This window comes from Sus scrofa, chromosome 7 (assembly GCF_054392235.1).
Source record: "Sus scrofa isolate SSC_HxYL_T2T_F1_AM1 chromosome 7, Sscrofa_HxYL_maternal_Yorkshire_Landrace_v2.0, whole genome shotgun sequence".
NCBI lineage: Eukaryota > Metazoa > Chordata > Mammalia > Artiodactyla > Suidae > Sus > Sus scrofa.
Genome location: NC_139389.1, coordinates 43,050,697 through 43,075,760, shown reverse-complemented (window position 1 = coordinate 43,075,760; position 25,064 = coordinate 43,050,697). Strand labels below are relative to the sequence as shown.

At 48.6% G+C, this 25,064-nt stretch overlaps 2 protein-coding genes and 1 long non-coding RNA gene across 3 annotated transcripts in view; 1 reads left to right on the top strand and 2 right to left on the bottom strand.

The window, feature by feature from the left end:
* The window catches only part of MOCS1 (molybdenum cofactor synthesis 1), a 918,787-nt gene that overhangs the window by 829,052 nt on the left and 64,671 nt on the right, over positions 1-25,064 (top strand). The gene's annotated exons all lie outside the window — the stretch shown is intronic.
* LOC110261514 (uncharacterized) lies at positions 823-9,869 on the bottom strand. Its single transcript, XR_002345701.2, has 3 exons — positions 9,785-9,869; positions 3,365-3,436; positions 823-1,210 (listed from the first exon to the last, which is right to left on the bottom strand). It is a non-coding gene; the product is annotated as an uncharacterized LOC110261514 (long non-coding RNA).
* Positions 13,729-25,064, bottom strand: part of DNAH8 (dynein axonemal heavy chain 8) — a 297,717-nt gene continuing 286,381 nt past the window's right edge. The window contains exons 92-93 of the mRNA XM_084967979.1: positions 17,328-17,449; positions 13,729-14,148 (exon numbers count right to left, since the gene is read on the bottom strand). Of these exons, the coding sequence (XP_084824105.1) occupies positions 13,861-14,148; positions 17,328-17,449 (410 nt within the window). The 3' untranslated portion in view covers positions 13,729-13,860. The remainder of the gene's footprint in view (positions 14,149-17,327; positions 17,450-25,064) is intronic.

Genomic DNA, 25,064 nt, shown 5'->3' with positions numbered 1-25,064 from the left:
TTGGATACTTTATGTCCAGTCCAAATTTTCTTTTTTCTTTTCTTTTTTTTTTGGTCTTTTTAGGGCCAGCACCTGCAACATACCAGGCTAGGGTTGAATCGGAGTCGCAGCTGCTGGCCTTTGCCACAGACACAGCAACTCAGGATCCAAGCTGTGTCTGCCACTTACACTACAGCTCATGGCAACACCAGATCCTTAACCCACTGAGCGAGGCCAGGGATTGAAGCCACATCCTCATGGATACTTGTCTCATTTGTTATTGCTGAGCCACAGTGGGAACTCCCAAATTTTCCTTTTGGATAAGGACACTGGTCCTGTTGGATTAGGACCCACTCTGATGACCTCATTTTAATTTGATCACCTCTGTAAAGACCCTATTTCCAAACAAGGCCATGTTCTAAGATACTGAGAGTTAGGACTTGAAGATATCTTTTGGGGTGAGGGGGACACAGTTCAGCCTCTAACGCCTGGAGACCACATCTCCCCGTCCCCCTGATGCTTCATGTGGAGGAAGGTGGTATAGGCCCCTCCAGCCTTGGCCTAGGAAACCTTCCACATAATCCTCTGGCCTCTCTCCTCTTACATTTTCAGCTGGACACAGATGGTCCAGCAGAGAACTCCACGGCCCCGGGGACTGTGGAACCACAAGACAGAAGGAGCCTGGGTCCCTGGAGGCCTGCGTGGAGCAGTTTCCTGTGACCCGCCCTGGATTGTATCATGTGACATCACTGAGGTCTGGGAGCTGTCCATCACATCGCCGTCACCACCTTTAATCTACCAGGACAGACAGAGCGGGGGTGGGGGTGGGGGGGGCGGGGCGAGCTAGTCCAGCCAGAGGGCTTCTGAAGGTCCCCTCTTTGTAGCTGCGAGGAGGTGAATGAGGCCCCTCATTTGGGGTCCGTCTCATCCTCCCCTTTGTGGACAGCAGCCCCGCAAAGGGGATTGTGTGGCTGTGGCTCGCATTTGTTCTTGGCTGGCTCCTCTTCACCTCCTGGCTGTTCACACTTGTTTGCCTTTTCTCTGGAGAGAAGGTGGGGGGCGTGGAGGGTGTGGTTCTGACAGAGCCCACACTGCCCCTTCACAGAATTCAAGCTCTGCAGCAAAAGAGGAAGCTCGCCCAGTTTCACACATCTGGAAGTCAAGTGGAAAGGAAGCAGCGCACAGCTTCCCATTGTAATCTTTCAATGTTTCCTTGTGGCTGAGAAACCCACTGTGACCAAAATGAGAAATGAAACTGTCAACCAAGGTCTAACATCAGAGGTGTTGGAGTTCCCGCCCGTTCCATCCCATCGGGTTAAGAATCCGACATAGTCTCTATAATGATGCGAGAATGATCCCTGGCCTTGCTCAGTGGGTTAAGGATCTGTTATTGCTGCAACATAGCTCACAGATCCAGCTCAGATCTGGGTTTGCTATGGCTGTGGTGCAGGCTGGCAGATGCAGCGCCGATTCTATCCTTTGCCTGGGAATTCTCAAATGCCGCGGGTGTGCCCCTAAAAATATGTATATAAAATAAAATAAGAGGTGTTCCCAAGCTGACATGTTGACAGGCCCATCAGCATCAACCTCTTTCTGGCAAACTCCCCCCAGCTGTTCCCCACCCCCCCAGCCATTGCATCCTTCAGACCAACCAGTCATAAGCCTCACAGGCTGAGGCAGGAAATGTTCTGGGGAGGGCCCTGTGGGTCTCAGAAGTTCACTCTGAAAGGAATGGCTCTGAGCTGGGGTGGGGAAGCTCTCACTGGCTTTCAGGAGCCAGGATGACCTCCAGGGCTGAGTCAAGGTCACTGTAAAGCCTGTCAGCATCCCCCAAGGCCAGGAAGGATGAGCAATGGCCTGACTCTTGCCCGGAGCCTTTTGGATCACATGCTCTCTGCACACTTAGGCTGGACAATATCTTCTCTCTCAGCTTCATCCCCTTCTCCTGAATAATAGAAAACAAATGCAAAACGGAAAATCCAAAAGTTTCTGGGCCAGTTCCTCCCAGCAACCTGCACACCATGCTTGGCTCTCTGACCTTGGACTCTGCAGGTACCTGGGGGCCACTCCAGACCTCACAGGTTGCACTCGTCAGACAGGGCCGCAGCTGTCCAGGCTTGTGGGACTATGCGACCTCTGACCCTGCAGATGTCTTCTGCCACCTCCACAGGGTCAAGGCCCAGAGGTTTCTGCCTCTGTTTCTGGTCGTTTCTCTCAGCCCGGTCTGACAAGTGACACGATAATGCTTCGGCGTTGGAGACCGGCCTAGGGTTGGAGGGAGCTCAGCATCTCCCTCCGTTATTGGGGCCTGACCTCTAGATATGGCCCCAAGTGGACCTGCAGCTTTGCCCGGCAGGTCACATTCTCTGAGGACCCAGTGTGTTTCGTTTCCCCCCACAAGGCCACCCAGGAGTCACTTCCTTCCCTGTTCTGAAAGCACTCGCCGTCTGTGCACTTGGTGATGCTCTGGTTTCTGGCTCATTTGCCAAACGGGATGGCAAACAAAGCTGATGAGCCTCCCTGGCACCTAATGGCTCCGACGTCCAATCCCCTTCCACCCAGGTGCTCTCAGGGGGAGGTCCTCGGGGGAGGGGCTCACAGAATGAATCCCAAGCACGGCACTTCTGCCACATAAAAAGGCACAAACACTTCTCGGAGACAAAGGCTGACAGTGGGTGCTGTGAGAGAGGCTGGAGGCCCCCAGGGTCCTGAGGCCGTGAAGGCTCTGGCAGTGGCTGGGCTGAGGTCCCATCTGAGGTCCAGAGCAGGGCTGAGGCCCCCGAGCTTGTGGAGGCAGATGGAGGACAACGAGTGTGTCCCCGTCATCAAGCCAGGTTGCCTGGAGCCAGGACGTGAAGATCAGGTCTCTTCTCTCTGTCCATCAGCAAGTTTGAGATCACTGATATTTTTCTGGGGATGCCCCTCAAGGACAAAGATCTGAAGACCGTGTTTATATGAAAGCAGACTAGGCTGGCCAGCAGACCAGGTTCAAGGCAAGCTGGGAACCAGGGGGGGCTTCAAAAGTCATGTCAGTCTGGGAGTTCCCGTCGTGGCGCAGTGGTTAACGCATCCGACTAGGAACCATGAGGTTGCGGGTTCGGTCCCTGCCCTTGCTCAGTGGGTTAACGATCCGGCGTTGCCGTGATCTGTGGTGTAGGTTGTAGACGCGGCTCGGATCCCCCGTTGCTGTGGCTCTGGCATAGGCCGGTGGCTACAGCTCCGATTCAACCCCTGGCCTGGGAACCTCCATATGCCGCGGGAGCAGCCCAAGAAATAGCAACAACAACAACAACAACAACAACAACAAAAGACAAAAAAAAAAAAAAAAGTCATGTCAGTCTGGATGTCAAGCAGCCCAAGAGGTACCCCCTGCCATCATCCTGACCTTCATCCAGACCATGGTCTTCGTGATCCTCGGGCAGTGGGACTCCTGGGGAATGAGATCAGCAGGCCGGACCTGGTGATGCAACACAGTGTCACTGTCTTAATGTGCCTCATTCCTGCCCTCCCCGCCCCCCCCCGCTACCCATCCCCCACCCTCCACCCCCCACCCCAGGCATTGTCTCAGCCCCTGTGCTCAGGAAACTGCTGATGATGGCAAGTCTTTGCCAGCCCTGCCAGCTTTGCTAAGGCCCCTTCAATATCACATCCAAGACCCATAGCTCTGACCTTTGGAAAGAGACTGTTCCCCATGTCTCCTAATTAGAAACTCACTGACCCACACCAGAGCATGGGGGTGGCCACCCCATGGTGCTTTTACAAGAGACAAATTGTAGAGTTTCCACTGTGGTGCAGTGGGTTAAGAATCTGACTGCATCAGCTTGGGTTGCTTTGGAGATTTGGTTTGATCCCTGGCCTAGCACAATGGGTTAAAGGATCTAACACTGCCTCAACTGCAGCATAGGCTGCAGCTGTGGCTCGGATTCAATCCCTGGCCTGGGAACTTCCCTATGCTGCAGTACGGCCATAAAGAAGAAAAATCAGAGGTTTAAACTTGAAAGCAAACCAACTAACAGAAATTCCACAGACAGACAGTACGGGCAGGGACTTTTGCAAAAGCAAGTTCTCTTGCAGGCTCCCTCCTATTAGCTGGTCAGGACAAAGACCCTGGTCAGCTGTGGGGAGACCTGGGCTCTCACCCTGGTGCTTTTGCTGTTCTGTTTTGTCCCCTAAAGCAGACTGTCTCAACTTTCTGAGTGTCCGTTTCCTCTTCTGTATGAGGAGCCTGCTATTGCCTCCCTGAGGGATGCTTGTCAAAATCAAAAGAGAGGATGTGTGTGGAAGAGCTTTGGCAACTGCAAAACCTAGACATGAGGGAACGTCACGGTCATTCCCGAAGTGGCCTTGACTCTCCCTGGTCCTCCCAGCTCTGCTTCTCGAGTGTCCCATGCTGCAGCCAAACGGATTGGTTGTCATGGTGGTTGTTGTCTTGTGGTCAGCCTGCCTTGGCTCCGACGGTGCCCTCCCCGCTCCGAAGCGCTTGTTGCCTCTACTTCCTATGGTCAAATCCCATCCATCTTTGATGGCTCAGCCTAAATTCCACTTCCTCCCCGGGCCTTGCCTGATCCTCTCAAAGAAAGCCAACGCTCTCCCCTCTGCACTCCCATGCCCACCTCATCTCCAACGGTGACCACCCTCTGGCCTGCCCTGTGGCTCTTGTGTTCTCTGCTAGAGTCCACGCCTCAGGGCAGGGCCCTCGGGCCTCTCGCCTGAGGATTAGCGTGGAGCTTGTGCGCAAAAGGTGCTCAAAACCATCCTATTGATTTGCATGGAGTTGGAAAGGACTTCAAGAGGGAATCAATGTCTTTGGGGCCTGGAAGCAGAAGATGAGTGGCCAGGCCTCGGGGAGCCGGTTCATAAACATCTTCTGACAGAAAAGCCCAATGTCAAAGCCTAGCAATTTTAGATTATGTTTGCATGAGAGGCTTTTAAAATAGCAAAACTTTAGATTTATGTCCCTGTGAACAGATGTGGAAGGGAAAATCAATTCCTCACAGGATAGGCTTATTTGTTTTTTTATCGCAGTGCTAAATATTATGCACCGAATGACAAATTAATATATAAATTGACCTAGAGACACTTACTCCAGGAACCCTGGACAAGAATGAAGTGAGGACCTGCAGGACCTCCTCGTGGCTGCACGTGGCAAATGTTGTGCGTCAGTCAAGTCGGAGTTTTCTAAGAAGATGCCGGAAGCAAAGATGATGCTAACCAAGACAACCTTTAAAAGGACCCAGCCTGTTCCCCGGAAGAGAGGAAATGCTCACACCCTTTGTGTCGGGGGACACACGCCGTGGAAGGCTGGTGCCACCTGGCCATTGGCTCCGGAGTCTTTCCGGCGCTATTAGAGGATGTCAGGAGAAAGGCTTGGCAGCACCCTGGCCTCTTTGCACCCATGCCCTCCTCAGAACAAGAACTGTCAGCACTGCAGACCGATGCTGGCAGTTGTACCCTCTAGGGCTGGCAGGGGCCTGCCTGTCCCAAGGGACCACCTGCTGTTCCCCTGGTATGGCCCCCACAGCAGGTAATGTGAGCAAATGAAGTGTGAGCAGACCTTCCTCATGCGGGCACCAGGCCCGGCCCTCCCTCCAAGGAGCCTGACAGGCAAGGGCAGGGCCAGATGAGGAAATGCATCTGCTCATCTCTGGGGCCAGCCGTCCCAAGGGGTTCTGCAAGCAAGGGAGGGACCTGGGGGGAGCGTGGGATCAGGGACCCACCAGGGAACACCACAGCTGACTGCAGGCTGCCAAGGACTGGCTGGGGCTTCTGGAGAAAGCAGACCAGGCAGAGAGAGTGAGTCTATGCTCTAAAAAAATTCCACACACATGGAAAAAAACTAAAAGTGACTGCTTTCCCCAGGAGAGAGGATGACACATAACAGGCGAAGCTTCTGACGTGGTCCAGCTAAATGCCAAACAGTTGGTTCTTAGCTCAGGAGGTGGGGGGGGGGGAGGGAGAGGGAGAGGGAGAGGGAGAGAGAGAGAGAGAGAGAGAGAGAGAGAGAGAGAGAGATGGACTAGAGTATTTCCTATCTCTCTGGCAACCTCTCATTCAGGTTTTTAGCATCATGGACACTGGCTGTCCTTTGCGGGGACAGTAGCAGAGCGACAACAGAAAGGGGAAGGGTTTGCATGACCAGGAAGGAATACGGGAAACCCACAAAGGACAGATGGGCGTCCTTCCCCCTTAGACACAGGTTGAAGTCCCCAAGCCCATGTCTGGGAAGCTGGGCTCCTGGGAACAGAAACAGCCGTGAATCTGGTCAGTAAGAGCCCCATATTCATAAACACCATCTAGAAGAGGCTGTGAAGGTGCCAGGAAATTAGAAGCTTAAGCATTGAATATCTGCACCCGGTCACAGGAGGTTTTTGCCTGGAAATGGAGAGAAGGAGCTTTAATTAATCAGCCCCGGCCTGAGTCGAAATCAGAGTCAAGAGAGGTGGCTTCTGTCGGGAAAGGCAGGGAGCTGCCAGCGCAACACATGTGCGAAGCGACGAGGAGGAACCTCCCCGCTCCCCGAGGACACCTGCTCAATTAAAATTGCTTATAAAGAAACAACTGGAACCCTGTCAGCTTGCCACATCCCTCTCTCCCAATGAGGGCGGTTATGCAAGCCCAGCTCCGGGGACAGAGCCCGGATCCTTTTGGGGAGAATGGAAGCGGTTAGGAGAACTTGCTATAACTACGGATTCTGAGGAACTAGTATTGATTCAGGGTAGATGAAGAACAATCTCATTTCTTGAGCAGAGTATTTATATTTATCTCAGAAGACTGTGAATCAAGACTTGAGTGTTCAAAGACTCTGGTTCCTTTTTGCAGTCGAAGCCAGAGGCTGCAAGAGAGAAGCAATGGGGTGCGCTAACTTTTTTTCCACATGCTTTAGGTACAGAAGTCTTTTTTTTTTTTTTCTAAGACCGAATATAGCTGTCCCTTTCAAAAAGTCTTAGGAATTTAGGGCTGTGAGAAAAAGAGCCATGAAGAACGGATGCTTTCATGGTGGAAGACAATGTGAGAAAAAGAATGTATATGTGTACGCGTGACTGGGTCACTTTGCTATACAGAAGAAAACTGACAGAACATGGTAAACCAGCTGTAATGGAAAAAATAAAAATCATTAAAAAATAAAAAAAGAATGGATGCTTTCAGATTTCAGGTGTTTGAGTGTTTGGAGGACTTTTCAGTATCTGTCCAGAGGCTCCGCTCAGCCCCAGTGGCGGGGGTGGGGGGCGCCCTCAGGCAGGCACCCCTGCTTCCGCAGCCACTCGGAAGGGACGGGAGTTGCCCCTCAGGTCTCTTTCCCACCGCTTTGGGGGTGTGGGCTTGCCTACAGATGTCAGAAACACTCTAGCCAAAGTGTCGCGATCTTCAGAAGAGACCATAAAAAGGAGCCAAGAGAAAACATGTTCATGATTTGTGTTCCGATCAAAGGAGGTGGAGAAAAGGATGAGGGGAGAGGAGTAGGAGTGCAGGGGAAGAAGGCTTAGTCCAGCGTTGGCTGCAAATGCTTCCATCTGCCTGGCCCCCTCAACCCCTCGGCTCCCGGGGGGCCGCCTGCAGGGCCATCCCTGCTCCGTGCCTCTGAGGGGCGGCTGAGGCCTTTGCTCTGACCGCATCGTGGCCCAGCTTCTCCCTCTGCCCCATCCTGCCTCCTCCCCTCCCCCACAGAGGCTGTTTCCAGGAACCCCACACTCAGACCTTGAGCTCAGAGTCTGTTTCCAGAGAACCTGACCTAAGACAAGACAAAGAGGGCACAACAAGTTTAGTGTTTTTAATGGGTCGACAATTTCTATCAAATATAGAAAAGGATCATCAGTCAATATCTACACAGCCCTGGATAATCCTGGATGGAGTCCTTGTTAAGATGAGGCACGTTTTTGGATGTAAGCTATAGGTCCTAACTTTTCCCCTCTGTGTTGTCCTATGACTTATTTGGATGTGGAATGCAGAGCCATTTTTAAAAACTTTTAAAAACACTGGAGATTCTGTTAGACATCTAGGATTAAGTCACTGAGTTCCTTTAACCGTGAGTGGCTTTTTTTGGCTAAAACGGAAAGGATCTCCCCAGAGTTCCCTAGTTGTTGTTGTTTTTCATTTAGGATAGGGAATTATTTTTCATACTTCTGCTCTCTTTTGCCCTTTGCTAAGGGCGTTCTTTATTTTATTTTTACTTTATTTTTGCTTTTTAGGGCCACACCTGTGGCACATGGAGGTTCCCAGTCTAGAGGCTGAATCAGAGCTGCAACCACTGGCCTACACCACAGCCACAGCAACTCGGGGTCTGAGTCGTGTCTGTGACCTAAACCACAGTTCAGGGCAATGCAGGATCCTAAACCCATTGAATGAGGCCAGGGATCGGACCCTCATCCTCATGGATACTAGTCGGGTTCATTATCATTGAGCCATAATGGGAACTCTGCTAAGTGTGTTCTTTAAAAGTAGTTTCTCTTTCTTCTTTTGCATGGAGACAAGGAAGCCTACAAACGGGGCCTGTGTCACAGGACCAGACCTCAGGTCCTCTCATTTGACTAATTCTAATTCTAGAGCTAATTCCTCCTGCTCCTTCCTGTTAACAATGCACCTGCTGATCTAGAATGTGCACGAAAGCCCAGAAAGAGCATGTTAAATGAACCTGCTAATTCCCTTCAAGATTTCTGAATTTGACACATACAATTGCTTACACACTATACAAATGCTGATGTTTGCCCGACAGTCTCTCTTCTAGGCACGTTTTCCTTTCCATCCAGATAATGAAAGCTGCTCAAATCAACCAGTCAGAGAAACATAGATGTAATATTCTCTATGCACAATTATGAATTTTAGAGGTCAATGCCATTAGACGCTGGTATTTTTTTTTTTTTGCATTTTAGGGCTGCACTCATGGCATGTGGAAGTTCCCAGGCTAGGGGTCGAATCAGAGCTGTAGCTGCAGGCATACGCCACAGCCACAGCAACACCAGATCCAAGCTACCTCTGTGACCCGGATACTTAGCCCACTGAGTGAAGCGAGGGATCGAACCTGCCTCCTCATGGATGCTAGTGCGGAGCTGAGCCACAATGGGAACTCCAACTCCGGCTTTAAAAAAAAGAAACAAAAAGAAAAAAAAGACAAGGAAAAAACAATACTGCCCTGCAGAGTTCATCAGAGCCCAGACTGGAACCATTCAGCCTGGGTTCAAATCCCAGCTCGGTCCCAACCAGCCAGGAGAACCTGGAAACACGTTATTAACTTCTCTGGGCCCCAGCTTCCTCGCCTGTGAAACGGAGATGATAACATCAGACCTCATGGGTTGGTATAGAGGCTACCTGAGTTAATTCATGTCAGGTGCTCGGACCAGTGCCTGGCACACGTGTTATTAAGTCACAGGCCTCGTCGAGACCAAGAGTGAGCACACAGATCTTCATCTTCCTTCAGAGTCCTGTCAGTTATTTAGAAACACTTGGCTAGGAAGACAGCTCTTTTCGTCAAATTGTACTAACAGAAGAAACATCCGACTAGACACTCCAGGCTATTCACTGCTGAATCTTTAAGCCTGCTACTGCTCATCTCATCCACTTAGGTTCTGAATCCCCCGATTTTGCCTCCATCGCATCGTTCACGACTTGCTTTTCTTCCATTCTCATGGTCCCTCTCGTCCTGATGTTCACTTCACCGTGTTGGGTGCAGAGCACAGCCTCCTCACTGACCTGCTCACTTCCTCTCCAAATCGTCCAGAACCACCAGGGGCTCCCCACTGTCCTTACGTCGAGTTTCCAACACGGCTTCCACCTGACACGCCCTCCTTCCCCAGCATCTGCCTACACTTACCAGTCAAACTGGGTTAGTTGCTGTTCATTCCTGCTTTCGCTCAGCCAACATTTGTGGGGTGCCCCAAAGCCGGACTCTGCTCTCAATGAGCTGGCTCTAGAATGAGGAGACTGACACCTGTTAGTAACTCCTAGGATGAAAATCGCTACATTCAGTTTCGACCAAGATACAGAAGGAGCAGCAATGCCTATCTGGGGGTGGGGTGAGAGGCCACAGGAGTCCTCACAGAGGTCGAAGAAAGGACCACATGCTGTAGGGAGAACTTTTCTTTACAGTTTCATTGAGGTATAACTGAAGCACAGTAAAATGTAAAATGCATGCTCAGAGGGTAGAACCTGGCACAGTTTGACACGTGTGAAACCACCACCACCCTCAAGAGAAAGAATGCATCTCTCACCCCTGAAGCTTCCTCTTGCTCCTCTGCAGTCTCTTTCTCCTGCCTGCCCCCTCCCCCATCCCAGGCTGCCACCGACCTGTTCTCTCGACAGACTAGTTTGCATTTTCTAGAATTCCGTATGTAAATGGAACTATACTTTATGAACCCTTTTTTTGTCTGGCTTTTTTCACTCTGCATAGCAATTTTGAGATTCATCCATGGTTGTGCTGTTTTACTGCTGAGCAGTCATCTATAGAATGAGTATACCGTGGTTTGCTTATCCATCCAGCTGTGTATGGACACAGGAGTTGTTCCCAGCTGTTGGCTATTCCAAATAAAGATTCTGGGAACATTCGTGGGTAAGTCTTTGAAGGAACAGCACTTTCATTTCTCTTAGGCAATCGTCAAGGAGTGGAATGCCTGGATCACACAGTAGATCTATGTTCAAATTTTAAGAAAATGTCCAGCTGTTTTCCAAAACAGCTGTACCATTTTACGTTGCCTCCAGCAGAAGGTGAAAGTTCCAGTTGTTCCATATGGGAGAGTTTTCCTGGAGAAGGGAACAATGTGAGGATGAAACTGTGTGATGTACAGGGAGCATCAAAGAGTCCTAAGGGCAGAAGGAACTGAGCAAGTTGAGTGCTGGGGCAGGTGACAGGCACGAGTTTTATTTTAAGCCAAAACCTGGAGGGCTTTGGTGTTTGGAGTATATATTCCAGGAGATGGAAATTGATTGAAGAAGGCTCTTGAGGAGGACTTGACATGGTCTGGTATCTGTCTCTGGATGTTCCATTTAGCTTCCCATCTTTATACTGTTCCCTTCCTCACACTGTTCCCTTCCTTAGCACATATCCATCCACTGTCTTAGTACTATCTTGGCACCATGTATGGAAAGACCAGGACCCAACAGAAATGCTACCTTGTCTTCAAGTTCGCCCCTCACCCCTGAGTTTTAACCCTCCCTTTGTACTTCACACCCACATTACAGGTGAGTCCCCTGTTCGCCTGAGGCCTCTTTGACAGAAGAGAGTGGGGTTTGTTCATGCAACATCACCCTCAAGACCAGTCCCTTCCACACGATATAGCTTGAGACACTTCTCGTTCAGTCTTATTTTTATGCAAAGTCCAAACTAAAATAACATTTTAAATCAACAAAGGTATAAATCTCATTGCTCATTTTGCCAAGACCAAAAATGAGAATATGTGGACTGATTCCAAGGAGGAAAAAAAAATTACTTGTTCTCTCTCCCAGCTTCAGTTGGCTTAACCATCTAGTCCCTGATCCTTTGCTCTTTCATGCTCACCAGGTCTCCCTCACTCAAGTGCAGCAAATTATGTAATTAGTAAAACAGCAACAATTTTTTTCTGAGAAAATGGTTTTGTGCTTATGCAAGTTCAGTGGCTCAGAACATCTAAGGAAACCATTTAGCAAGCCTAGAGAAAGGCAGAATTGGGCTCCAGCCAGCTCTGCAAAACTCGGGGAGCATTGAGAGGTGCACCAGGAGGAAGACCATTTTTTTGAGGCACTGCTTGGTTGCCAGGTGCCCATCCCCCAGGGAGCCTCAGCACCCATCTCTCTCCCCTCAGTGTCAACACCAGAAAACAATCAGCAAGAGTGGAGAGTTCCCAGGAAGTGGTATGTGAGTGGCTTTAAATGGTCTGATTCATGGTTTTTGCTCGATTCACATCCTTCCCATCTCTTTCCCCAGTTTTCCATGGGACATTCAACTCCATTGAACCTTGGAGTTCCCATCGTGGTGCACTGGTTAACGAATCCGACTAGGAACCATGAGGTTGCGGGTTCGATCCCTGGCCTTGCTCAGTGGGTTAAGGATCTGGCACTGCCATGAGCTGTGGTGTGGGTCGCAGATTCAGCTCGGATCTGCTGCTGTGGCTCTGGCGTTGGCTGGTGGCTACAGTTCCAATTTAACCCCTAGCCTGGGAACCTTCATATGCCGTAGGAGCGGCCCTAGAAAAGGCAAAAAAGACAAAACAAGAAAACATTGAACCTAACTGTTATTCTCTGAAAACCTACCATGGCATCCAGGGCTGTAGGATACGCAGTTTGCCTTCAGTAGTTTTAGCAGCTGGATGGGAATATGAATGAAATGCATGTGTCTTCTTTGGGGACCTGCTGTTTGGTCTGCTCCCATGGGGTCCGTGTCCTTGATGCACACCCAGACAGTTGCTTCCAGATTCTAGCTTCTGTCAGGAGGATATTCTTTCCGGAAGACGCCTTTTCCTTTAATGTGCCTACAGGCTGAGGGAAGGGCCAAAACACATGGGCCAGAGGCTCGGCTCTTCTATTTTGTAAACTGCCCTGGACAGTTCTACGGCTTTGACACTGAATCGGTATCAGGAGCGCACCAGAGGCCACTGCCACAATTTGCATCCTATTATATACTGTCTACTGTTGGAAAGCACACCAGACGAAGGCGGAATTCTTGGTTTCTTCCCTGGACACCTCACCTGGTCTATCATGAGAGGGAAGCAAGGCACCTTGAAACATCCCCCGCTTCCCCACCTTCCCAACAGTGAGAATGAAGCTTGTGGATTTAGCTGGGGGCGAGCCAGAGGATTCTAGATGGGAAGACCAGGAGAGACACTTCACTATCCAGAAGCTGCATGAACATTCAATACAAGACCCCATCTGTTTTGTTCAATTGACAATTTCCTTGAGCAGGAAATAAAGGTTCATACTGAGTTTCAGACTAGCTACAGAATAAGAAATCGCTTCACTTTTTAAAGACTTTGCTTTTTAAGGCATTCAGCATGTAACCTAATTTCATTTGATGAAGTTTGTTTTTCCTTCTCCATTTGCTGCCTAGAAATGTGTGCTTCATTATCTCCTGCAGAGTTGGGGATGGGAGGGGCGAGCTAGAGACTCACAGCTCTCTGGGTCTCAAAAAAACCTGAAGAAAATAAAGCACTATTAAGTAACATGACAAGAATGTGCAAGAGCAGCCATCCCAGTGGATTGGCTGTCTCAAATACTTCACACCACACAGCTCTAACTCCTGAGGGGACCCCTCAGTCTCCATGTCATAACCACGCAGAGAAGATCAAACTCAAACAAGCAATGGATAACTCGTCAGTGTAAACTCACAGACAAGGATCAGTTATTCAAGGGAAAAGTGGGATTTGTTTGAGAGAGAAATTGACATCTACTAGACTACTTTTATGTTGCAATAAATTAACGCTTTCAGTTTTTTAGTTTTTTGTTTTGTTTGTTTGTTTTGCTTTTAAGGGCCGCAACCGCAGCATATGGAAGTTCCCAGGCTAGATGTCAAACCAGAGCTGCAACTGCCAGCCTCACCACAGCCACAGCAATGCCAGATCCGAGCTGCATCTTTGACCTACGCTCCAGCTCACAGCAACGCTAGATCCTTAACCCACTGAGCAAGGCCAGGGATAGAACCTGCATCCTCATGGGTACTAGTTGGGTTCTTAACCTGCTGAACCACAAAGGGAACTCTGAAAAAATTTTATTTTAGAATTATCTTTTTAAACACTGATATGATGGAAAACACACACGTGCGTGCACGCACACACACACACAAAGTGATTGTAAGATATCAACTTTTTAATTTAGAAAGAGTAATCAAGCAATTATCAGGAAGAAAAGACATATGTCACCGAGTCTCTCAATAGCACTGGCTGCCCAAGTGGCTCCTGGTGCCCTCAGCAAGTGGAAATGAACTTACTTGATGTCACACAAAAGGGCCACACCTCTCAGGATCCAGTGATCTGGGGACAAGACTGTTCGCAGATATACCACAGTGATGAAGGTCAAATCAGTTCGCCTCGGTTTCTTGTAAATAGGACACACATACAGCTTGGGGTCCTTGGGCGCCGTGGAGTTAATGGCAAAGATGTGCAGCACAGGCAGCTGCGTGAAGAGCACCTTGGGGGTGGATTCTGTGAGCTTCCCGTTCCGTCGGTCCCAGGCTGCTCCGTCCATGTACAGCCCGTAAATATACACGCCTTCCTGGAAGAGTCAGGGGTAAGGTAACAGGATTAAACAAAAAAAATTAGTGCTGTGAGAGGGGCATCTGTTACTGTAATGAAGTTGGTCAGTTTGGAAAGAAACTGTACACACACCAATCTGAAAAAGCTCAAAGGAAGAAGACACCACTGGACACATTCCTTTAGCCAAACACTAGCCCGGTGCTCCCCGGAGGCACAGCTTGAGGCCCTGAGCGCAGCAGAGCTGCTCCTATTACTGGTGATTTGAGCCTGGGGGTGGCCTGCCTCGGACCGCAGCCTTAGCCAGCAGCACCAAACTGTCTCTGCTGGGAGATAAAAGAGCAACAGGGGTGGTCTAAGTCAGTGAAGAGGGGGGAGCACGGAACAGGCTTTGGAGCTGGGTGCCATGCGGGGTCTCAGCCTGCACTGGCCAAGCCAACATGTGGCTCCAACTTCATCTCCATTGTAGGGTCCAGTGAGATGTGTGCAGCCAGGTTTGGTGAGCAGGGGTTCGAGTGCCCCCAGAGGCCGGGTGTGACAGAGCAACAGCAGGTGATGGGCAGGGAGGGGGAGAACTGGCCCAAGAGAGGCTGACCTCGTCCTGTATCTGTCTCTCTCACAGTAGGACCTGCTCCAGATCCTAATTTAAATCATTAAATCAGAAGACAGACAGACAGACAGACACACACACACACACACACACACACACACACCCCAAAATGTAAGAGATGGCTTGACTACCAGCACATACTGGTTAGAGGGGCTGCCTGATGAACCACACTGACTGAGGCTAAATGCAGTGACTCGAGGTGAAGGTCCCTGGAGCGTTCAGGGACACTGCAGAAGAGATGGCCTTGAAGGGTGGGCTGCGTTTGGAAAGGCAGAGGAGAGGGTGAGTATCCCAGGGGGAGTAATGCTGCAAAGAAAGGCAGGGTGGGCAGGGAAGCCCAAGCATTTTTTTTTAGCAGCAGGCTCAATGGTTATAAAATTAGTTAGGGCCTAACTGTGGAAGAGTCTGGATGCCAGAGAGAAGAGCTTGAACTTTATCTTGTAGGCAGCAGGGATCTATAAAACATATACCCAGGAAGAAAAAAGTCTAAAGGGAATCTCAGTGGAGACTCCAATAATCAGGTAAGCGCATAAGATATACTTATGCAGAAGATGGTAAGCATTTTTCCATTTGCAGTGAGCATCAGGAAAGGGGAAGTAAATGTATATTATAATAAAAGAGAGGGAGACTAGCTGCAAACTATTTTCTAGAATCCTTCCTGTGGGCTAACCCTAGGAGAACCATACTTTTTGAACCAAAACTTGAAGTACATAATTTGAGAGTAAAACCACAGGCAATTCCAGAAAATCGGGACATAGGATACCATCATTAAGTCAGCAGGTGACAATTACTACACGAACAACGCAACTACTTAGCCATCATCTGACAGTAGATTATATCCCTTCTAGGCTCCTTTCAGTCTCAGAGCTTTTCATAGTCATAGTCAGAAGGTGTTGTGGACTAAAAAGTATCTTGCAAAAACTCATGTCCATCTGGGACTACAGCACAGGACTACTGGGAAATAGAAACTTTGCAGATGTAATTAAGGTCATAGTGGAATAGGAGGGGCCCTAAATCTAGCATGACTGATGTTCTGACAAGAAGGGGAGAGGACACATGGAGATTAACATAGGGAAGGAGGCCACGTGATGAGGGAGGTAAAGGCTGGAGTGATGGAGCTACAGGTCAAGGAATGCCAAGGGTTCCCACCAACTACCAGAAGCTAGGAGAGAGGCCTGGGACAGATTCTCCCTCAGGTCCTTTAGAAGAAACCAACCTTGCCAATGCCTTAGTTTTGGACTTCTGGACTCTTTTCTTTTTAATTTTTTTTGTCTTTTTAGGGCTGCACCCATGGCATGTGGAGGTTCCCAGGCTAGGGGTCCAATCGGAGCTGCAGCTGCCAGCCTACACCAGAAGCACAGAAACGTGGGATCCAAGTCACATAGAAACCTATACCACAGCTCACGGCAACACCAGATCCTTAACCCAATGAGCAAGGCCAGGGATTGAACCTGCATTCTCATGGATTGTTAGTCGGGTTCATTAACTGCTGAGCCACAACGAGAACTCCTGGACTTCTGGATGCTTGAACACTGAGAAAGTTAATTTCTGTTGTTTTAAGCCACCTAGTTTGTGGTACTTTGTTACAACAGCCCTAGGAAACTAATACCGATCTTGGTACCAAGAAATGGGATGCTACCATGACAAAACCCGAAAACGTGGAAGTGACTTTGGAATTTCGTAATCGGAAAATGCTGGAGGAACATTGCAGGACATAACTGAAAAAGTCTAGGTTGCCCTGAATCTAGGGATTGTTGGTGGATGTATGGAGGTTAAGGGTGCTTCTGGTGGGATCTCGGACAGAAATAAAGACCATGCTATTGGAAAGAGGGAGCGGGGGGAATAAAGGTGATCCTTGTTACAAAGTGGCAGGAAGTGCCAGAACTTGGAAATGATCTGATCCAGCCTCCTGGTTTGACAACCAAGGGAATAATAAAAATCAGAGAAAGGGAAAAGGGGGCTAAGATTTATTGACTATTTATGTGAGAGGTCTGGCACCAACCCTCAATGATTCCCCTGAATTTCCACAGTCATCTTTACTGAGGATGAATTATTATCATTTTACAGATGAAGAAGTTGAGGCTCAAAAGAGTTAAAGAACTAGTTCTTAGGGCAGGAAGAAAGCGCCCAAACAGTGGCTCCTGGTGGTGTCTGCTTATCTCAGAACCCTTGCCCTTCCTCCAGCGAGGCATCCTTCCACCCAGGGTCCTGCAGAGGGTTCGGGGTGGGGGTGGGAGGGAACACTGCTGGAACTGGCCCTGGAGCTCGGGACTGCTAGTCCTCCACTACCCTCGACACTCGTCAGTTCCGCGGGTACCCACAGCAGCAGATGTCGACAGGTGGCAGATCCTTTTTAGATTTCATTACAAAGGAATGCTGTCTGGGGATTCCTTGAATGATTGCTCGTCATTCATTCCCACTCTGCCAAAGGGAGGGGGCCGTGGCTTTGAGGTCTCCCAGTTACAGTGGAGGAAACCCTCGCTGCCAAGCCAAAGGACCTAACGGAGATGCTCATAGGTCAGTGTTCAGCAGAACCTGAACCGTGAGCCCCAGCTCCAGACCTGCCCCTGCTCTTGCCCAGGGGCACCTACCGCAGGGGGTGACGTGATCTCCTCTTTGGTCTGACGCAGAACTTCGTTGTGGATGGTCACGGAGTCCAGGGCCCAGCCTTTGTGGGCGCGGGTCACTTCCTGCCTCATTGCCGTGAGGAAGCCTTAAAAAGAAAGAAAAATGACTTTGCTGCCTTGGCACAGTCCATTTTAGAGACAAGGAGGGGGGTCGTGTTGTTAGCTGCTTATCACTCGCCAAATGTGTGCCCATCCAAGAGGAGCTGAGATCAAACCTCAGGGGAGACATTTCTGTCAATGTTTTGTTTCCATGAGCTAAATACTTCTTGCCAGCTGACAGCAGCACCCTTTCTGCCTCAGACAAGGTTTTGGTTTGAAATTCTACTGGGATTTCAACCACTCGTCTTCTAAAGCTTATAATCCAGGGCCAGCTCATACTCACTAAGTGAAGATCCAGTGTCTAGGAAAAGACTGGACTGGTAAAATACTCTGAGACCAGCATTCCAATTAAAATCTGAATCAAACCATTATCAAGCGTCTATTTGCTATAATGGAACAATTTCATTTAGTCCAAGGAAATAAGGCATAATGCCAGAATAGAAAGCCCGACTTTCAATTTGATCAAACAAAGCAATCACACCGGAAAGAAAGGCTACATATTTTAATGTGCATAATACAGTTATGTTAAGACAATACATGGTTCTGTATATTGTGGCCTTTCTTTAAACTTAATATTTGCAAACCATGCCATTCAATTCAATAAGAGAAGTCTTTCTTGGAGAGAATTTGATATGTAAAAAAGGTACTTTAAACTTCAAAATGAACTTCAAAATCTTGGGGAACTTTATCTGTGACTTATGGATTACATTTTGGCCTCCATGTTAATGTTGGAAATCCTGAGGCCCTCTACTCAAAATCATGAGTAAATCTTGGAATGCAGATGTCCCTACTCCTCCTAGATTGGTAAACGCTTGAGAACTTTCATGCACAAACGAACACATAAGGGAAAGTATTTTATTAAGTTTGAAATGGGAGTGGGCAGAAGGGAAGTTGCAAGGCTTAATGGCAGGTAGGGAGTTAATACATCTTGGAATTAGAAAGAAAGAATGGGATCCTAGAATTCCTGCCGTGACTCAGAGGAAGCAAATCTGACTAGCATCCATGAGGATGCAGGTTCGATCCCTGGCCTTGCTCATTGGGTTAAGGATCTGGCGTTGCCGTGAGCTGTGGTGTAGGCTGGCACCTACAGCTCCAATTCAACCCCTAGCCTGGAACTTCCATATGCCATGGGTACAGCCCTAAAAAAGGAAAAAAAAAAAAAAAAGAATAGAATCCCAGCCTATCTGGTGAATGGGGAGTTACATTCTCCCCATTCTCAAATCCCTCCCTCATTATTAAATAGACCCTTGGGGAGGCATTCCTTGGGGAGGCAGGGCATACAACATAATGTTGGTATGAGCAAAGAGGTGAGAACAAAGTGGACCGCTCAGGAAGACAGCTCAGGGAAGGCTGAATTGAGAAGATAAAGTTGAAGATGAGTCTTTTTTTTTTTTTTTTTTTTTTTTTTGTCTTTTGTCTTTTGTTGTTGTTGTTGTTGTTGTTGCTATTTCTTGGGCCGCTCCCGCAGCATATGGAGATTCCCAGGCTAGGGGTTGAATTGGAGCTGTAGCCACCGGCCTACGCCAGAGCCACAGCAACGCGGGATCCGAGCCGCGTCTGCAACCTACACCACAGCTCACGGCAACGCCGGATCTTTAACCCACTGAGCAAGGGCAGGGACCGAACCCGCAACCTCATGGTTCCTAGTCGGATTCGTTAACCACTGCGCCACGACGGGAACTCCTGAAGATGAGTCTTAAAAGGATACATAGGAGTTTTCCAGAGGGGACAATTCCAGGTAGAGGAACAGCATGTGCAAAGGCACAGAGGTCTAGGCTATAGATGAGGTAATGATGGCAGATAAAGTTCGAGCAAAAGCAGAGGCAGGATTTTTCCAGGACAGAGTTTGAATTTTGTGGATGGTGGGAAGCCACTGAATATATGAAGTAGGTGAACAATTTGGTTGTATTTGCATCTTATCAAGTTTACTCAGAGTCCTCACTAAAACAGGATTTGGGGTGCTAAAGAAGAACCCTTGCAATTAATCCAAAAGGAAAGCTACTCAATAACCAGAGTACCTGATTGAGGAACTTTTCTAAAGGATTCTTATAAAGTTATAATTTCATGAACCCAGGAGTTCCTAGTAGGAAAGGATGATTTTATGACACAAAATGTTAACTCCGGGCAGAAGGAAACGTGTGAAGTTTGCCTGGCAGCGGTGGCTGGTCAATGGCCATCCATTCTCTGCCTATGAGGTGCTTAGAGGTGATCTGATCGGCATGTGATTATGCTGACTTCCATTTTAAATAGGGGGATCCCATCCTCTAATAGTAAACATTTTGCATGTTTGGTAGTCAGCTAAGGTATATACAACCACGATAATAAAATCCAATTCTCCCTTCTGAGTGACCCCATGACAATGTCATGTTCATCATTCAACAGAAAGCTTGCATCATGTGGGGTATCAGACACTGTGTATGCACGTAGAGAACCTGGAATGAAATTGGCCCCCTTCTGCGATATTTTAAAATCCATCACTCATCCCTGACTCTACAAGGTCATAATGCACAAGGCATGAGCCTTGCTCTTAACCATCTTGAGGAACAGGACTTGGCTGTAATATTTTCAGTTCCAAATAAACTGCAAATTTGACCTCACTCCATATGGCACTCAGGACAATGACGTAAGTACCAGGTGAAGGATGAGCCAGATCCTCTCCTTTGTTAACAAACCTAAGAGAAAGACTTCAGTCACCGGTGGGGAGTTCTGAAAACCTCCGGTGAAGTTAAGTAAGGACCATCATCTTTCTTCTCCCTACTGGGGAACATGCATGATGCTGTCTAGCCGACTTCAACAATAAGCCTCCTAATGTTTGGGAAGAACTTTTGGCAAGCCAGGAGCTAAAACCTACAATACATATTACCCTGAGCCATTAAGACAGGAACATGTTAAATAAATAATTTAATATTTGGCGTTCCCATCGTGGCCCAGTGGTTAGCGAACCCGACCCGACTCGCATCCATGAGGACGCGGGTTCAATCCCTGGCCTTGCTCAGTGGGTTAAGGATCCAGCACTGCCGTGAGCTGTGGTGTAGATTGCAGATGCGGCTCGGATCCCACGTTGCTGCGACTCTGGAGTAGGCCAGTGGCTACAGTTCTGATTGGACCCCTAGTCTGGGAACCTCCATATGCTGTGGGTGCAGCTCTAAAAGACAAAAAAAAAAAAAAAAAAAAAAAAAAAATTAACATTTATTTCAATGTGGAGGAAAGGAAACTCTACCATGGGCCAGGCCCACTCAGAACACGGAGAAGATAACATATATTTTTTTCAAGACTTGATAGCTTTCTTTGGCTTCCTAAAAAGAACACGATCTTGCAGAATTCAAAGTGTCATGAATCCACTGATTTATTACTGAATTTTAAAAATGAAGGACTGGAATTCCCGTTGTGGCTCAGTGGTTAACGAATCCGACTAGGAACCATGAGGTTGCGGGTTCGATCCCTGGCCTTGCTCAGTGGGTTAAGGATCTGGCATTGCCGTGAGCTGTGGTATAGGTTACAGACGCAGCTCAGATTCCGAGTTGCTGTGGCTGTGGTGTAGGCCAGCAGCTACGGTTCCAATTGGACTCCTAGCGTGGGAACCTCCACATGCAGCGAGTGTGGCCCTATAAAGCAATAAATAAATAAATAAATAAAAATGAAGGACTATCTTTCTTGCAGACGAGTATCCAGTCTAATGGAATCAAAAGCTCTGTTTTCTGAAGCCTATCTAATTTTTAAAAGACATTTGATACATTTTTCTTTATAAAAGCTTGAAAAGTGGTACTTTTGTCTTGGCACCAGTTCAGTTTTGTAATGCTTTAAATTTTTTTAATTAGCATATAGTTGATTTATAGTTGGTGCCAATTTCTGCTGTACAGCACAGTGACCCAGTCATACATATACATACATTCTTTTTCTCATACCATCTTCCATCATGGTATATATCCCAAGAGACTGGATATAGTTCTTAAACCAAATTTTAATCATCAGTGGTGGAAAAGTGATTGAGGTTCACATGCTTGACTCTGAAGTGAAAAAAGAAGTTGGGGAAAGTCCTTAACAGAAATAACCTATTATTCGTGAGATTGAACCACCCACACAAAAATCCATGATTTGACTTCAAACGTCTGCATTTGAAACACAAGGGCTAACTGAAGGGCTTTAAAAAATTTTTTCCCTTCCAATGTATACAGCGTAATGAATTCTTAAAACACTTGTCAAGCTTGTTCTTTTCAAAAATGCCAGTGTAAGCTAGGATTATACCTTGGAAACTGTGGTCTAAAATAACCCTTGTTGTGTCTTAATTTCTATAATGGTTGTGACCTAACATTTCGGCAAACAAATTACTATTGTTGGACTTGTGTAATCAGTTGGCTTGAAGAACGCCACAGAGAGCTTTCAGTAGCAATTCAAACAAGGTCTTGGAAGAGACAAAAGAAATAACTAATCGGGTAGGTTGCTCTTCTCAATTTTATAAGGAGTAGGATGGTGTCCTGTAGCGATGGTCCTATAGGGAACTTTCTTTTTTTTCTTTAGTAAATGAACCAGTCCATCTGTAATGGGCCTGAGGTTGTAGAGCATTTCCTATCTTATCAGTTACTAAGCCTCACACTCGCCTCTTGAAGATGAGGAGAAATGATGCTCCGGCCATAAGTTTATGACAGGCAGTTTTTCCCCCAAATGAGAAGCAAATGCAGCTCATTGGCAAGTTAAATAAAAGGTCAGAAATCATTAAACAAAGATGGGGAGGATTCACCCAGTTGAATGAAATATGCACCCGGCACCCCTCCTGCTAATTTGCTCCATGCTTTGAGGCGGGGATCTGAAACTCGGCTAAAAATGAGAAATACTTGGGAAGCCCTTGAAACTCCTGATTCCCAGGCCATCACCTAATCACCAAAATCAGACTCTCTAGAAGTGGAACCCAGGCATCAACACTGCTGTAAGGCAGGGCTTCTCAAACTTCAGTGTTCACAGTTATCACCCGGGGAGGAGTGATTATTAAAATACTGGTTCTGGGGAGTTCCCGTTGTGGTGCAGTGGAGACAAACCCGACCAGTATTCATGACGATGTGGGTTCGATCCCCAGCCTCGCTCAATGGGTTAAGGATCCAGCGTTGCCATGAGCTGTGGTGCAGGTTGCAGGTGTGGATCGGATCCCACACTGCTGTGGCCGTGGTGTAGGCCGGCAGCTGTAGCTCCGATCCAACTCCTAGCCTGGGAACTTCCATTTTGCCGAGGGTGTGGCCCTAAAAAGCAAACAAACAAACAAAACACCACACTGGTTCTGAGTCCATAACTATGTCAGGGTGGGGCCTGAGGTTCTGCATTTCTACCAAGCTCCCAGGTGCTGCTGCTGCTGGTGGACTGCATCCTGGGGGGCAATGGTCTAAGGCCCCTGCTCTCCACAAACAGGCTGACCAAGGGAGCTTTAACATTTCATTGCACAGACACGAGCAGCCTCAGCCCCAGAGGTTCCTACATCCCTGGCCTGGGGCCTCAGGCATCAGCCTGGACTCAAAGCTCCTCTGGTGATTCTCCTGTGCAGACAGGACTGAGGACCCCTACTTCGTAAAAACATCTGCATGACGGGCCAGTGAGGGATCCCTGACCCACATTTGTTTTCAGAACAAATTTGACATGTGGAAAGAGCAATGCCCTGTGATACAAGCAAAGTATTAGGAAGGCTGTGAGTAAAACGAGCTGACTCTTCGCAGAGTCCCCTGAGATGCACGTGTTCTCTGAAATGTCATTAACCCAGGACTCGGTTGGCTCTGGCCGAACCCAGGTACAACCTGGAGAGCTGAGGCTACTTCTCTTGGCCAGGTGGGGATCGCTAACCCTGTCGTGTCTCACGTGCCCGAAGGTGATTCCCAGCACTGCTCCCTTCTCCGGGTGCTACTTGATGCTTTCTCTCCCTCTCCCCAGCATCGCACCTCTCCCCTCCCTCCCAGACCTTTCCACGGCTCCCTCTGGAGTGGTCCTGTGCTTACAAAGCTCTTCCCTACTTTCCACCTCTTCACAGAACATTCTCTCCATCCTCCTGCCCTTACTGGAACCTGGCTCAGCCCTGCAGACCCTCCTCCCCAACTGTCCCTCCACCCTTGGTGAGAATCACTGCTGCTTGGATAACCACTCCCTCGGACCATCTGCCCCTCCCCTCCCTGTCCCTGCCAAGTGCCCCCCTGTCCCCATTCCCTGAGCATCCTGCCATCTCTGGGTCTCGTCAGCATCCCACTCAGCATCTTGACCTCATCACCTCTGAAGACCTTCCCCCAACATCCCCCGTGTTCCTTCACTTCCTTCACTATGTAGTCTAGACCCATCTTTTCCCATCGCTAGCCCAGCAAAACCCCCAATCTTAAGTGGGTCCAAGTGTCCTCCTTCTTACACCCATTCCAGGCTGCTGAACACTAATGAGACCACCACACAGCTGCCAGCACGGTTTAGCCATCGCCGGCCTTGACGGGATTTTCAAAGCCACCCAGCAAGGCTTTCCCCCTTAACCTTTTCTCCAATGTCTGCTGCTCTCCTCACTTCTCTCCTCCAACACCTCTTTGCTCCTGAGATCACTCTGCCTCCTTATTCAAAGAGACAAAAGAAAGCACCAGATGGGAAATCCCTCAATTTCCTGCCATGAATCCTCACACTCCTTTGCATCCTGCTCATTCCTTCTTTATTACTCTTATTACAATGGGTGACGTGACCCTCCGGCTTTCAGTGCATCTCTCCACTGGGGAGCCATCCCCCTCCTGCCCCTGTCTTTTTTTAAAATCTTAAAAAAATATATTTTTTTGGCCATGGCCACAGCATTCGGAAGGTCCTAGGCTAGAGATCGAACCTGCACCGCGGCAGCAACAACGCCGGATCCTTTAACCACTAGGTCACCAGCAACTTCCCTCTTGCCTCTTTTAACCCATCTGTGGTATCTTCATTCTTTCTCTCTCCTGGTTCCTTCCCACCAGTATCTGAATAGGCTCAAGCCTGTCCTGTCATTAAACAAGAGAAGATGGTTTCCTCTTACAAGGGCTCCTCCAACTTGCTGCTTCTCTTCCAAGCCAAGGTTCTGGGAAGAATTGTCCTTGCTGCCCATCCTCACTCTGTCTCTCCATCACTTGGTCTCAGTCATCCTGAAATCTGACGCCTCCCCCGGCCCCGCTCCACTGAGACTACTCTTGCCAAGTCTCCTTGTTGATAACGGCATCTGGCATCTGACCATTTGGGGCCCCAACTCCCTTGACCTCCGGCAGCATCTGTCTCTCCGCCCTCCCCTCCCCTCCCATCTCGCCTTCCACCATGCTATGCACTCCTGGTTTCCCTCTTCCGAGCTGTTAGGGTGTGAGGGGACTGTTTACAAGAGCTGGGGTGATCTGGAGGACAGGGGTACACAAGCAAACAGAGCGGAATCCTGGTGAGGACGGTTCGGGAGGAAGATGAACAGGTGGTAGTACTGGCGCGCTTCACGGGAGGATGGCATATTCTACGTTGGTGGCTGGAAGTAGGAGTCAGAAGCCAACACGGGGGCTTGAGATGAGTTGGTCAGAAGTAGGGATGACCAGATGCATCTGTGAGAACAAGGTCATCGGTGAAGGGACCACGGCCAAGGGCAGAACCTGCCTG